Source organism: Macaca nemestrina, chromosome 14 (genome assembly GCF_043159975.1).
Source record: "Macaca nemestrina isolate mMacNem1 chromosome 14, mMacNem.hap1, whole genome shotgun sequence".
Taxonomy (NCBI): domain Eukaryota; kingdom Metazoa; phylum Chordata; class Mammalia; order Primates; family Cercopithecidae; genus Macaca; species Macaca nemestrina.
Genome location: NC_092138.1, coordinates 20,798,579 through 20,813,937, shown reverse-complemented (window position 1 = coordinate 20,813,937; position 15,359 = coordinate 20,798,579). Strand labels below are relative to the sequence as shown.

The following is a 15,359-nucleotide window of genomic DNA, read 5'->3' as shown; positions in this document are numbered from 1 at the left end:
CGCCATCTCCCAGGTTCATGCCATTCTTCTGCCTCAGCCTCCTGAGTAGCTGGGACTACAGGCGCCTGCCACCACGCCCGGCTAATTTTTTGAATTTTTAGTAGAGATGGAGTTTTCACCGTGTTAGTCAGGATGGTCTCAATCTCCTGACCTCATGATCCACCCGCCTTGGCCTCACAGAGTGCTGGCATTACATAGGCATGAGCCACCGTGCCCAGCCTATTGATCTTTTTAGAAAACGAATGGTCGGTGGCCAGGTGCAGTGGCTCACGCCTGTAATCCTAGCGTTTTGGAAGGCTGAGGCGGGTGGATCACCTGAGGTCAGCAGTTTGAGACCAGCTTGGCCAACATGACAAAACCCCGTCTCTACTAAAAATACAAAAATTAGCTGGGCATGGTGGCAGGCCCCTGTAATCCCAGCTACTCAGGAGGCTGAGGCAGGAGAATCGCTGATTCCAGGAGACGGAGGTTGCAGTGAGCCAAGATCGTGCCACTGCACTCCAGCCTGGGTGGCACAGCAAGACTCCGTCTCAAAAAAAAAAAAAAAAAAAAAAAAAGAAAAGAAAACTAATGCTTGTTTGTGTTTTTTTTTTTAATTTTTTTTCCATTCTCTTTCACTTATCTTTGCTCTAATGTTTATTATATTCTCCCTTTTGCTAGGTTTGGATTTTGTATTTTTTTCCCTATTAAGGAATAGATTTAGGTTATTGATTTGGGATGTTTTTTCTTTTTAAACATAAGCATTTACAGCTTTATGTTCCCTTCTAGCACTGCTTTTGCTGTATCATACTAATTATGATGGTACAGTCTGTTTTTATTTTCATCTCAAGATATTTTCTAATTTTTCTTGAGATTACCTTTTTGACCCATTTCTTGTTTAAGAGTGCTTAATTTCCATACATTTGTGCATTGTTCTGTTTTCATCTGTTATTTATTTCCTTGTTTATTTTATTTATTATTATTAGAAAAGATACTCTGCATGATGTCAGTCTTCTATAATTTTACAATTTTGTTTTTAATTGACATGTATTAATTGTGCATATTTATTGGGTACAGGATGATATTTCAATACATGTCTACATTGTATAAAAATCAAATTGGTATTTGGAATATCCATCACCTTATACATTTATCATTTCCTTGTGAGGACATTCAAAATCCTCCTTCTAGGTATGTTAAAACATGCAATACAGTATTGTTAATTGTAGTCACTCTGCTGTGCTATAGAACACCAGAACTTATTCTTCCCTTCTTACTGTAACTTTGTTCTCATTGACCCATCTTTACCTATTTCCCCTCTCGCCAATATTCCCCAGCCTCTGGCAACCACTATTCTATACACTACTTCTATGATGTCAACTTTTTTAGATTTCACATTGGTGAGAGATCATGCAGTATTTGTCTTTCTGTGCCTGGCTTATTTCCCTTAGCATTATGTCCTCCAGGAGCATCTGTGTTCCCGCAAAGGACAAGATTTTATTCTTTTTCTTTTTAATGGGGAATAGTATTTCATTGTGTGTGTGTGTGTGTGTGTGTGTGTGTGTGTATCACATTTTCTTTACCAGTGCATCTGTTGGTAGACACTTGATTGATTTCATATCTTGGCTTTTGTGAAAAGTGCTGCAATAAACATAAAGTGCAGGTTTCTTTTCAACAAACTGATTTCATTTCTTTGGGATATTTATACATTAGTGGGATTGATGGATCATATGGTAATTTTATTTTTAAATTTTTTGAAGAACTTCTGTACTGTGTTTTATAATGGCTGTACTAATTTATATTCCCAAAAACAGTGTGTAAGAGTTTCCCTTTCTCCACAGTCACACCAGCATTTGTTATTTTTTTGTCTTTTTGATGATAGCCATTCTAATAGATTGAGGTAATATCTTCTTGTGGTTTTGATTTTTATTATCTGATGATTGGTGATGTTGAGCCTTTTCTCATATATATACCTGTTGACCATTTGTATGTTTTCTCTTTACAAAAATGTTGACACTTGTTTTGTGACCTCACATATATCCTGAAGAATGTCCCATGTGCACTTGAGAAAAATGTGTATTCTGCTATTGTTGGGTAAAGTGTTCTGTCTATGTCTTTTGGTCCAGTTGGTCAATAGTGTTATGTCCTATTTTTCCTTATTATCTTCTGTGTGTTTGTTCCATCCATTACTGAAAGTGGGGTATTGAAGCCTTCTACTATTAATATAGTACTATCTATTTCTCTCTTCAATTCTGTCAGTGTTTGCTTCATATGTTTTGCTGGTCTGATGTGTGGTGCATACATGTTTATAATTGTTACATCTTTTTAGTGAAGTGTTGGTTTTATCATTATATAATGCCCTTCTTTGTTTTTTGTAACAGATTTTGACTTAAAGTTTATATGTCTAATATTAGTATATAGGCTGAATATACCTTATCTGAAATGCTTGAAGTGATTTGGATTTTGAATTTTTTTTCCTTCAGATTTTAGAATATGTACATATACATAATGAGATATCTTGGGGATGAGACCCAAGTCTAACACAAAATTCATTTATGTTTCAAATATACATTGTACACATAGCCCAAAGATAATTTTATACCATATTTTGAATAATTTTCTGCATGAAACAAAGCTTATGTACCTTCAACCATCAGAAAGGAAAGGTGTCACTATCTCAGCCACCGGTGTAGACAGTCTGTGGTCGTTTGGCATCATCATTATTCCTGACTGAATTTATATGCTGATAAGCAATCATTTTCTTACATTGTTCACACATAAGTTCTTAACAGTAAGAAATATGAGGTACCATTAGTTCAGTGAAAATATAATGTGTTTAGGGTGAGTAAGCAGCACAGTAGGGAATATCTGTATCCACTGTTAAACAGCAGCAACAACAAACAGTGGCAGGCAGGCTTTCAGTCTCCACCTACAATGCTGTGTTTTGATTAAAAGGTAACTGTAGAATGTATTTTTTTTTTTTTTTAAGTGAGAAGAAACATTAGAAGCAGTTGAGGGGCCAGGAATTGGATCCTCAAGGGATGAGGAGGCATTTTGCTAGATGGCTTTTTAAAATGTTTCCTCCAGAACCATCTGCCTCACTAACTGTTTTTTTGTCTGAGAAGTCTCTGATTTTATAAACTGTCATAATTTCTTGTTCTGTTATGAAGGCATGCTGCTCCAGTCCTTTAATAAGCCCATCACACATTTTCACCACGTGGTCTATAGATACCTTTTTGCATTGGTAACATCATCATCTTCATCTTCATCATCCACTTGTGGTATCGTGTCAGCACTCAGAAAGTTTCCGATTTTGGAGTTTTGGTTTAGTGATGCCCAGGTTATGTAGGTACCTTTGCTCTTTTGGTTATTTTTGCATGGGTTTACTTTTTTTGTTTCTTTGCTTTTAACCTATGAGTGTTCTTAGAGCCAAAGTGAGTTTCCTGTAGACCACGTACTTTTATTTTCTCTCTCTCTCTCTCCCTCTCCCTCTCTCTCTTTCTCTCTCTCTCGCTCTCTCTCTATTTATTTCGAGATGGCATCTCACTGTTGCCCAGGCTGGAGTGCAATGGCGTGATGTCGGCTCACCGCAACCTCCACCTCCTTGGTTCAAGTGATTCTCCTGCCTCAGCCTCCCAAGTAGCTGGGATTACAGACATGCACCACCACACCTGGCTAATTTTGTACTTTTAGTAGAGATGGGATTTCACCATTTTGGTCAGGCTGGCCTCGAACTCCTGACTTCATGTGATCCACCTGCCTCAGCCTCCCAAAGTGCTAGGATTACAGACGTGAACCACTGCTCCCGGCCAGGATCCTGTTTGTTTTAATCCATTCTGCCAATCTGTCTTTTTATGGGGGAGTTAAGCCATTTATATTTCAAGTGGTTACAGATAGGGAAGGACTTAGTATTGCCATTTTGCTAATTACTTTCTATATGTCTTACAGCATTTCTCCTTTCTGTTTTACTGCCTTTCCTTTGGTTTAATTTTTTGTTGCAAATTTGATTCCATTTGTGTTTAATTAACTAATAACATAATTAATGTTATCATCATAGCAATGAGGTGTCGCTATGTTGCCCAAGCTGGACTTCTAGGCTTATGTGATCCTCCCATCTCAGCTTCCTCAAGTAGCTGGGACTGCACATGCCTGCCACCATGCCTGGGTGACTTTTGTGTTTGTTCTAAAGATATTTTCTTTGTGGTTACGATGGGATTACATGTAACATCCTAGTGTTATAGCAGTGTATTTTAAACTTTGGTTAATCCCATTTTGCAATTGTCTTATAGTTCTTGGACATTCTGTTCTATTATTTTTCTCATTTTCTTTTTTTATTGGCTTTGAATTGGGAAGTCTTTATTTCTGTATCTTGGGGCTCACTGATTTTGCATTAAATAATTTTTTCCCAATGGTTTATTGCAAGTATATTTAAATGTAGTTTACTTTTTGCATATTAATCTTGTATCATGCTACTTTGTTAGACTCATGTTATTTGTGTAATTCTAATTAAAATGTTGTATATGTTAACATTGAGCTACAATTGCAGAGGTCAAAAGTTACAGTAAGTGAAGATTTGGTTAAGCATACTCTCTTAGACTATGTAGGAGAATGAAGGTGAGATAATAAGATTATAGTTAGATTTTATTATCTGTTATGCACATTATTTATGTATTTTTCCTGAGTATGACAGGAATGAAGCATACTTATTAACTTTTTAAAATGAAAAATATTTGATTGTTTGAATCTTTTTTTTAATCTCTTTTAGGAGCTGTGGCCCTCAAGAATCTTCAAATTAAAGAAAATGCCCTGGTAGGTTTTGACTATGAAAAATTTGTAAAGTTATTGCATTTAATTATGTATACTTCTTCCTGATTCAGTTTGCCACCTTCAGTTATTTAAATTTGAGAAAGTTTTTTGTAAATAATTTTTGCAAAATGCAAATTTTGCAATATGGAGTTTTACTCTCCTTCAAAGCACAAATGGACAGTGTGATTTTTTTCCTATTTAAAAATAAATATTGTTTTAGGCTGGGCATGGTGGCTCACACCTATAATCCCAGCACTTTGGGAGGCCAAGGCAGGTGATTATTTGAGGTCAATAGTTCGAGACTAGCCTGGCCAACATGGTGAAACCCTGTCTACTGAAAATGAAAAAAGCTTTGCCAGGCATGGTGGCGGATGCCAGTAATCCCAGCTGCTAGGGAGGATGAGGCAGGAGAATCGCTTGAACCTGGGAGGTGGAGGTTGTAGTGAGTAGAGATCGTGCTGCTGTACTGCAGCCTGGGCGACAGAGTGAGACTCTGTCTCAAAACCAAACAAAACAAAAACAAACGTACAAAAATACAGATGTTTTTATTTTGAATTTTTAACTTGTTTTCTGATTTTTTTTTTTTTAAGACAGGCTCATGCTCTGTCACCCCAGGCTGCAGTTCAGTGGTGTGATGATAGCTTACTGTAGCCTTCAGCTCCCAGGCTCAAGGTGTCTTCCCCCATCAGCCTCCTGAGTAGCTGAAAAGTTTTTAATTTGGTAAAGACTGGTTCATTTATTCTTTTAATTGCTTGTGCTCTTATTGTCATATCCAAGAAGTCATTACCGAATCTGATGTCATGAAGATTTTCCCTTAGGTTTTCTTCTAAGAGTTTTATAGTTGTAGCTCTTAGGTTTAGATCTTTGATCCATTTTGAGTTAATTTTTGTATATGGTATAGGATAAGGGTTCAGTTTCATGTTTTTGCGAGCGGATATCTAGTTTTCCTAGCACCATTTATTTAAAAGACTGTCCTTTGAATGGGGAGAATGTTTTGAAAGTATTTTTTACAAAATGTGTATTTTGCAAAATAGAGTTTTAATCTCCCTAAAAGCATAAAAGGGCATTGTAATTGCCACTTCTTTTTCTTAAAATAATATAAAATTGGTAATGATTTGATATGAGTAGATTTTGTGGTCATTTTTACTGTAGACCTTTATCCCCAATTATTATAAAAAGAGCAGCTTCCCTGAATTTTATGAATTTGATAATAATATCGCAATTATATCTTTATAGATGTAAATAAATGTTGATGGTAAGGAAATGCATAAGTTTATTAAAAAAATCCCTTGAAATAATTTTTGGAAGTAAACAATATTCATTTGTGTTGTTAAACTCTGTATCTACTAATGTTTTGTATATATATAAATTTTTTCTGTAGAGTCAACTGGATGTACCATTTAAAGTTAAAGTTGGTCACATAGGTAAGCCATATTTATTACTGGGATATCCTCCTTCCTGGACATGCAGCCAGAATAATTTGCCTGATATCTCTGTTATGTGATATTTTTCATGTTTCTGAGCATCAATTAAAAATAATTATATGTTTTTGTCTCAGTTGAGCTTCGTTGTGCAACTTAAAAATATTGTTCGATTCATATATCTCTTGCCTAGTATTTGATAACCTAATACATTACATATCTCTTTAGGTGGTAAATTGAGTTAATTCAAAGGATTACCTCTAATGGAGAGCTTAGCTGTTTCAGTTTCCTAGGTTTCTGACTAGTTACCACTGCTGTTTTGATTAATGTTGGATATGTTGTGTAAAGAATAGGTTCTGGGTCATCCAGGCTCTGTGACTAGGGGCCAATTTGAAAACTAATTTCTGCTCTGCAAGTTTTTGTATGTTTTCAGAAAATACTCTGCTTTTTCTTGTTTGGTATTATTTTTACCAGTGTTTACTGTTTATATCATAAATATACTGGTTGAGCAGTAAATGGTTGGAATTTGAGGTTTTAACAGGTTTAATAAAAACTTGTCTGTCATGTTTCTTGTGTTACAGTTTTACTGGTTTAAATATTGTGCAAGATAATAGTGTCTTTAATTGGGACTTTGAGATATTTTTGTTATACAGATAGTTTTTGTAGTAGGATGTATACATTGTTATTGAAGCTATACGGTTGTCGCTTGGGGAACAAAGTATTTTGAAAGCTTACCTAAATTACATGATAAAGGTCTTCATAATTATGTGTACTTATGGTTGGTATTAGACTGCATACCATAGAAAGCTTTCATCATCATATGTTACTGACAGTAGAATTCTATCCTCTCTGCCCCTACCTTTTAAAGACTATTTAGCATGAGTAAGAGGGGGAGAATGTCACCCATTTTTATCTACTTAACATTTTAATTTTTTCATATTTCTGATTATTTACGTGTGTACATTTTAAATACTTACAAGTTTGTACGTATTGAAATACTTGTAATTATGCTATTTTTACAATTTTATAATTTTTTTATTAGCATGTAAAAAGGATTTCTCATAATCTGAGTTGATTTGATCTCATGTATTCTGTACCATAATAATCCAGTGCATGCATATTTGGATATTGTAGAATGATTTTATTTTTCCATTGGTACAAAAATATTACAATGCATATTTTTATATAACTTTTAAACTTTTACCAAAGGTCATTGAATTTTACAGTGATGATTATTATATTTCAGTGTATGTAAATTTAACCTCAATTCAAGAACAGTCAAAAAAATATATCAATAAAGTAGATAGACCTGTTTTCCTTAGAATCTGCCTGCCTTCTCTTTTCTTGCCTAATTTTGTTTAAAAATGATAATAAGGTAATTTTCAATGATAATATAAGATAGTAGAAAGTACACTGAACTTAACCCAAGATAATTTTGAGAATCATTTAAAGTGTTGTGTACCTCTATCATAGCACCTGTCTTTTAAAACTGTCATTATTTTTCCCCCCTTCTACTAGACATCGAGTTTCTTGAGAAGTGGGTTTAATTTTTAGTGTATCCTCACCATTTAGCACATTACCTGGCATATATATTAGGGGCACAATTTGTTGTATGAAAGTAGTACATGTTTCCAAATAAATGATACAGTAGCACAATCAGTTTTATAGGAATGTATTGTCCCCTTGCTATTATTAGGTATTGATCTTTCAAAGTTTTCCTCATTTAGAATGCAGAATTACAGGTATATCAGCTATAAATACACATGTACATATTATAAAAGAGGTTGTCTTCTGTGGAAGGCTTTTGGAATTACATCTGTATATTTTTCGAAATTTGCCAAATTTTCTACAAGGAGTCTACATTTTATAAGAGAAGGAAGAAAAGGTTGGTTTGTTTGTTTTTTGAGACAGCGTCTCGCTCTGTTGCCCAGGCTGGAGTGCAGTGGTGCGATCTTGGCTCATTGCAGCCTATGCCTTCCTGGCTCAAGTAACCCTCCCACCTCAGCCCCCGAGTAGCTGGGACTGCAGGTGTATGCCACCATGCCTGGCTGAGTTTTGTAGTTTTTTAGAGATAGGGTTTTGCCATGTTGCCCAGGCTCATCTTGAACTCCTGGACTCGAGTGATCCTCCTACCACAGCCCACCAAAGGGCTGGAATTACCAATGTGAGCCACTGCACCTGGTCAAGTTTGACTTTTTAAAAAAAAGATTTGGTGGTGAAAATGGCACACTGTTAATATGCGTTTATTATTTATACAGTTTTGTCATTGCTCTTTGTCCTTTTGTTCATTTACTGTTTTTGAAGTATTACTGTATATATTTTAAGCAGTCTGTTGGTACATTTATAAATAAACTAACCGTGTCAAATTTGTTACAGTTTTTTTCCCAGTCTGATTTCATTTTGGTTATATTTTTGGCCTGTACAGAAATTTGAAATGATCACCATGTTCTCTGATTTAAAAACTTAGAAAGTTATTCCCGTTTTAGAAATCAGATAGTTTAGAGGCTGGGCAGGGTAGCTAATACCCGTAATCCCAGTACTTTACGAGGCAGAGGCAAGAGGATTGCTTGAGGCCAGGAGTTTGAGACAAGTCTGGGCAAAATAGTGAGACTCTGACTCCACAAAAAGTATAAAAAAGAAATCAGAGAGTTCGTTTTTCTCTGAAGTGATATTGTATGATGAAATCTTTTTCTCAGTTTGAAGTTTTCTAAACACGGAGTTTATAAAGTATCATGAGATGGATCTAAGTGGATTTAAAAAAATTTCCCAATCACTAACCAGTTTTAGCAACATTGTATATTTAATAATCTATTCCTTACACAATTATGGCAACTGTTTATAAATCTAGACACTCATACCATTTAAACAATTTTAAAATATTTTAAAACTCTGTATTACGAAAATATTCTCAAGATACAAAACTAGAGTGAGTAGTTTAAGAAACCCCATACATAGTGTTTTTGTAGTTCCTTATGCTTTTGTAACCCTTATGCTTAAAAAAAAAATTCGTTGCTATTTGATTGTCTTAGGCTGTTTTCATTAGTTTGCATAATTTTCAGATATTACCCAGAATGTTTTATTATTACTATATGTGTAGTTTTTCACATATATAGTTTATATGTATGATTATTACCATATGTGTATATAAAAATTCCTGTACATACGTACATATATATGTATGTAACACACATACACATAATGAAAAATATATATGCACACACTTATTTAAAGTATGTAATCTACCTTTTATTGGGGGGAGTTAAAGGTCTCACTCTATCACCCAGGCTGGAGTGCGGTGGCATGATCATGCCTCACTGTAGCCCCGACCTCCTGAGCTCAAGATCCTCTCACCTCAGCCTCCCAAGTAGCTGGGACTACAGGCACACACCGTCATGCTTGGAGAATTTTTTTAGTTTTTATTCATAGAGACAGGGTTTCGCCATGTTGCTTAGGCTGGTCTTAGAACTCCTGGGTTCAAGTAATCCATCTGCCTTAGGCTCCCAAAGTGCTAGGATTCCAGGTGTTAGCCACCGCGCCTGGCCTAATCTACCATCTTAAAGCATTAAAAAAAAATATATATGAAGGTTTAGAGTAAGGATTGGGGAAATTCAAAGTTATGATATTAACGATTGTTGATTAAGGGAAGAATATTGGTTTGTTTATGGTACAGAGAACTGCAAATAGAAGCTTGTATAAATATTTCGAATATAATCTAGGTTTTCCAACAATATTGGTATAAATACAATAATTTCACATCATTACAACAAACACTTGTTGTTTTTGGTTGTAAAATAGCTTTCAATAAAGTGATTAAGCGGATCTCTTCTAATATCTGACAGAAAATAGACTAACCCTAAATGTAGGTTGAATGAGTAATATTTTTTGTCCCTTTTTTTTTCTTTTCAAAAAAATGTAGGTAATCTTAAACTTATAATTCCATGGAAAAACCTTTATTCTCAACCTGTTGAAGCTGTATTGGAAGAAATTTATTTACTCATAGTGCCTTCTTCTAGTAAGTTAAATTTAAAAAAATTATAATTTAAGTTTTTCTTTTTTATGGATGGAAAAATCTTTATATTCAAAATACTTTTGGGAATTTTTTGAGATTTTAATATTTAAATTTGATATTTGTTAATTCAAATTAAATTGGTTTTTACCCTACATTTTTGGAGATTTTGAATTAATGATTATTTATTATTATTATTATTTTTAAAGATAGAGTCTCGTACTGTCACCTGGGCTGGAGTACAGTGGCACCATCTCAGCTCACACTCTGCCTCCTGGGTTCAAGTAATTCTCCTGCCTCAGCCTCCTGAGTAGCTGGGATTATAGGGGCCCGCCACCATGCCCAGCTAATTTTTTGTATCTTTAGTAGAGACGGGGTTTCACCATGTTGTCCAGGCTGGTTTTGAACTCCTGACCTCATGATTCGCCTGCCTCAGCCTCCCAAAGTGCTGGGATTACAGGCATGAGCCGCTGTGCCCGGCCAATTAATGATTATTTGTAAGGATTTTTTTGGAATAACTGTATTTTTAAGGTAATTATGATTCTTCCTTTTTAATCTTCCTGTAGGAATAAAATATGATCCTATAAAAGAAGAGAAACAACTCATGGAAGCAAAGCAACAGGAACTGAAAAGAATAGAAGAAGCAAAACAAAAAGTAGTTGATCAAGGTAAAGAAAACAGTAAATAACAATGCTAATAAGAGAAGTGGAAAAGACCTAAATATTTATCATAATTGAATATTATTTTTCTCTGGAGATGCTGAGATTATTTAACAAATATGAGAGAGTCTCATTGCATGGGGAATTTTAATGTAGTTTGTATGCTTTGTTATGTGTACAGAAATTTTACCTTATGGAAATTTATCTTAAGGCAAATAATATGTCTAGCTTATTATTATTATTAGGTTTACATATTTTAAATATATATATACACACACACATATACACATACATACTAGGTAAGTTCAGTTTTTAATGATAGCGATTAATTTTATCGAGCATATTAATTTTCTAGCCTTTGCTTTCATATTCTCCTTATATCAATTCTTCACCCTTTTGGAGATACTTAGTTTCTTGATATATTTCTATTTGCCTCTATCTGTTTATTTACCCTCTGGCTTCACATATTTTCCAATTAAACTTAGACCATTTGTTCCATTACTGCAACCTCTTTTTCATTATTGGAAGCAGTGTCCTGCAGAAATCTAACTCCTTTTCACCTGTTCTCTGATCCTTATTGCCAGCTACTTTTTATACTCTCACCTAGTGGGTTTTTTTGCCTTGGCATGTAAATATTCTGTTGTTTATCTTGAAACATGAAGTCATTTTCTTAACCTAGTCATCTGTTTATCTTCTTCTCCTCTGTCATTCGTTTAATGGTTAAACATCTTAAAATTAAAAAAAAAGTTTACTGACTTCACTGTCTCTGAAACGCATTGATTTTCTTTTAATAAAAAATAAGCTTCAATAATAAATGTTTTACTTGTTGGCAAACATTAATAGAGAGTTAACATGTAATTCTTCACAACATCTCTTGTAATTCTGTTTTTTCTTTGTAACAGTTACTTTATATTATGTGTAGTCATTTATCCTTACCTCCAGTCCTCTTTCCTAAGTCTCCTAGGCCTTTTCTTTTTAAAAATTATTTTTATTTTATCAAGATAATATATATGCATAGCTTTAAAAGCTAAGCAGTATTATAGTATCCATATTAAAAAAAAAAAAACTGTTCCTGGCCCAGGTCCGCACCTATATTGCTAAATATGGTGCTTACACCTCTGTTTCTTGATTTATTTAGATATTATTTATATATAAAAAACATGTTATATATAACATAACATGCATATTTTCTATAATATATTTTATAACATATAATTAATGACGTTACATATTTTAAACTCATCTTGTGTTTCATTGGCATATATATGACATATAATATATAACACGTGTAATATGTATATATACACACGCATCCTTTTATGATGTACTATGAAGATTGACCCTATTTTTTCATCTTCTCTGTATAGTTTTATCACCTTTTTGGTTAAATCAGAATTCATTGTTTATAGTATCATGACTATATATAAATGTTTTATTTATATGTGAATAAATAAAAGTGGCTTTGAGTATGACTGTTTATTTTGTAGGCTTTTACTTAACCTCCCTGTTTTGTTATTGGGCTCTCCCTGTTCTCCCATGTACAAAATTTGGATCCTATTAGGGCCATTTTCTCTAAAATAAACCCTTGTGTTCTTACTAGGGTGGGAAAGGGATGTTGCCTGGATATTGGGCTGGGAGAGGGAGGAGACCTAACTTAACTGCTCATTATGCAGATTTAAATCAGTTCTTGTGTGATCTTCCTCTCTCTCCACTATGTTCCCTGTTTGCTATTTTTTGTTTGGTGGGTTTCCAGTTCCTGTATCTTTCCAGGGTTCTGTGACTTGGTTTTTTGGTGGTGGTGGTTGTTTTAAACTCATCTTGTGTTCCGTTTTGTTACCCTGCAAGACATAGGCATTGGCATGCTTTTCAGGTAAAATGGATAGTTGGTTTTATTCAGGATTGGTGCTTTATTGACAGAGTAATATGAGAAAAAAGAGCAAAGGAATTTAAGGTGTTAGTAAAATAATGCATCATGGAATCTGAGCTGCATAAGGAAGTCAGGAGGAAGTAGTGGGTAGAGAAAGAAAGACTTAACATTTAATTGAATGACTAAATGAATTTATGAAAGAAAAGATTTTATTAGGTAGTGGTGAGAGTCAAAGATTAAAATATGATCCTCTGTCTTTAAAGAGCTTGTATTCTATTGTCTACTTAATTCTATAATCTATTTATATGTGTATATATTGATTTAATTCTGGTGTATTTGAGGTACATATTATTAATATCTTCAACTTTCCTTTATCTAAGGCCTCCTGGGCCAGCTGAATTAGAGAGTAGTAGGCAATTAGAGGAAAAGATAGATTTATATATATTATTTCTATATAGTACTAGAAATATGAAAAGAGGAACAGAACTACAAATAAAAAATAATATAGCTTTCACTGGTGTATTTAAAGGGAGAAAAAAGATAATAACTATGGTTATCAAAGGCATATTTCAAAAAAATTAGGAACCTCAATTCTTTATTCTTCTTTATTCTTTCTTTTCTTTTTTTGAGACAAAGTCTCACTTTGTCTCCCAGGCTGGAATGCAGTGGTGTGATCTTGGCTCACTGCAGCCTCCACCTCCCTGGTTCAAATGATTCTCCTGCCTCAGCCTCCCAAGTAGCTGGCATAGACCACCATGCCTGGCTAATTTTTATATTTTTAATAGAGACAGGGTTTTGCCATATTGGCCAGGTTGGTCTCAGACTCCTATCCTCAGATGATCTGCCCGCCTTGGCCTCCCAGCATGCTGGTATTACAGGTGTGAGCCACCTTGTTCCTCCAATTCTTGATTCTTTCTATTTCTCTGAAAAGTAATGGAACTTGAGATACTTAATACTGTTTTCTGAACATGAAATAGATGATGAACTTCTTTCATCCTTGTTCAAATGGAGAGGAAGAAGATCTTATTTCCTATTTTGTATTTACTGGGGGAGGAGGATATTCAACTGTTTTACACATCTGTACACAGACAGCTTAATGGTGGTATCACTAATTTTGAGAGAGCTTTCTGTTTTGCTGTTGTTAGTGGATTTTCTCATTTAAATCTATTATAATTCTTACCTACTAATCTTCATTTTTTAAATATGTTTTTGTACTCAGGCATAGGTTAGCAAATTATAAAATTTAATGTCAGCAAATTCTACATGGTCTGCTTTAGTCTCATGGCACAATAAACTAGCTTTTGAAAAATGTTTAGTTGCTTTTGAAAGACTTTTGGAAAGCAAGCTATTAGTGTTCTATTTACATATATATATGTATGTTTCCGCAAGGCAGCATAAGTATGTTACTTCAATATGTGGATTTTTATAGAATATATTTTTCATTCAAGTTAAAAAAAAGAATATTTGCAATTGTAGAACAACATCTGCCGGAAAAACAGGACACTTTTGCAGAAAAATTAGTTACACAGATCATAAAAAATCTTCAAGTGAAAATTTCCAGTATCCATATTCGTTATGAAGATGATGTAAGTATTTTAATATGTGATATTTGTTTTTATATTTATATGTAAGTTATTTTACTATTTATTGACACCTGCTTTTTAATGGCCAACCTATTAAATACCAAGAGTATACAGAGCTAAAGATGATGTAATCCTTCTTTTCTATAATTATAGTTGTAATTTGCAGTCCTTAGTATTGAGTGCTTGATTTTACACTTTCCCAAAATGTTCAGACATTAGATCATGAAGGAAATGCCTTGGGAGTTGTGAATTTAGCAGTTATGTATTTTAAAAATAATTTAAAGTATGCTGTGTTTACCTCCTGGATAGAGTACTGGTCTAGCAATTAGTGGAGCTAGCCTTAAATAATTCCTTGATACTGAGTAAGTCATTTGTTTTCTCTTAACCACATAATTATTTGCTTTATAATCCTATTTTGTTAGTCTTTTTTAATAATTTTTTTGTAAACTGGAAAACATGCAGTTTAATATTCCCGTGTAACACAAATATGTTAATAATTAATATTTTATTTGTTTTAGGAAAAATATAGGAATAATAGTTTTTCTGGAAAGTAATAAAATGTTTTTGGATGTTTGAAATAAGTTACTTCCCAAAAAGTTACCCCTCCCTCCCTCCCTCCCTCCCTCTCTCCTTCCCTCTCTCCTTCCCTCTCTCTCTTTCTCTTTTCTTGTCTTGTCTTTTCTTCCTTCCCTCTCTCTTTCTCTTTTCTTTTCTTTTTTTTCTTCCTTTCCTTTCCTTTTCCTTTTCCTTTTCCTTTTCCTTTTCCGGCCTCATCTGTCGCCAGGCTGGAGTGCAGTTGCCCGACCATGACTCACTGCAAGCTTGACCTTCCTTGCTCAAGTGATCCTCCCACCTTACCCCCACCCACCCATCCTGCAGTAGCTGGGACTACAGTTGCACCCCACCAGGCCTGGCTAATTTTCTTACATTTTTTTGTAGAGGCAGGGTCTCACTATGTTATCCAGGCTGGTCTCCAGGGCTCAAGCAATCCTCCTGCCTTGGCCTTCCAGAGTGCTGGGATTACAGGCGGGAGGCACT

At 34.4% G+C, this 15,359-nt stretch overlaps 1 protein-coding gene across 4 annotated transcripts in view; it reads left to right on the top strand.

Annotated features, from left to right (window-relative positions):
- Positions 1-15,359, top strand: part of LOC105498962 (vacuolar protein sorting 13 homolog A) — a 246,971-nt gene that overhangs the window by 20,415 nt on the left and 211,197 nt on the right. For all 4 annotated transcript variants that reach the window (XR_011612428.1, XM_071077637.1, XM_071077638.1 and 1 more), the window contains exons 2-6: positions 4,745-4,788; positions 6,167-6,209; positions 10,123-10,218; positions 10,779-10,880; positions 14,215-14,324. Coding sequence is in view for 3 of the 4 variants with exons in the window: in XM_071077637.1 (XP_070933738.1) it covers positions 4,745-4,788; positions 6,167-6,209; positions 10,123-10,218; positions 10,779-10,880; positions 14,215-14,324 (395 nt within the window). In the remaining variant the exon portion in view is untranslated. The remainder of the gene's footprint in view (positions 1-4,744; positions 4,789-6,166; positions 6,210-10,122; positions 10,219-10,778; positions 10,881-14,214; positions 14,325-15,359) is intronic.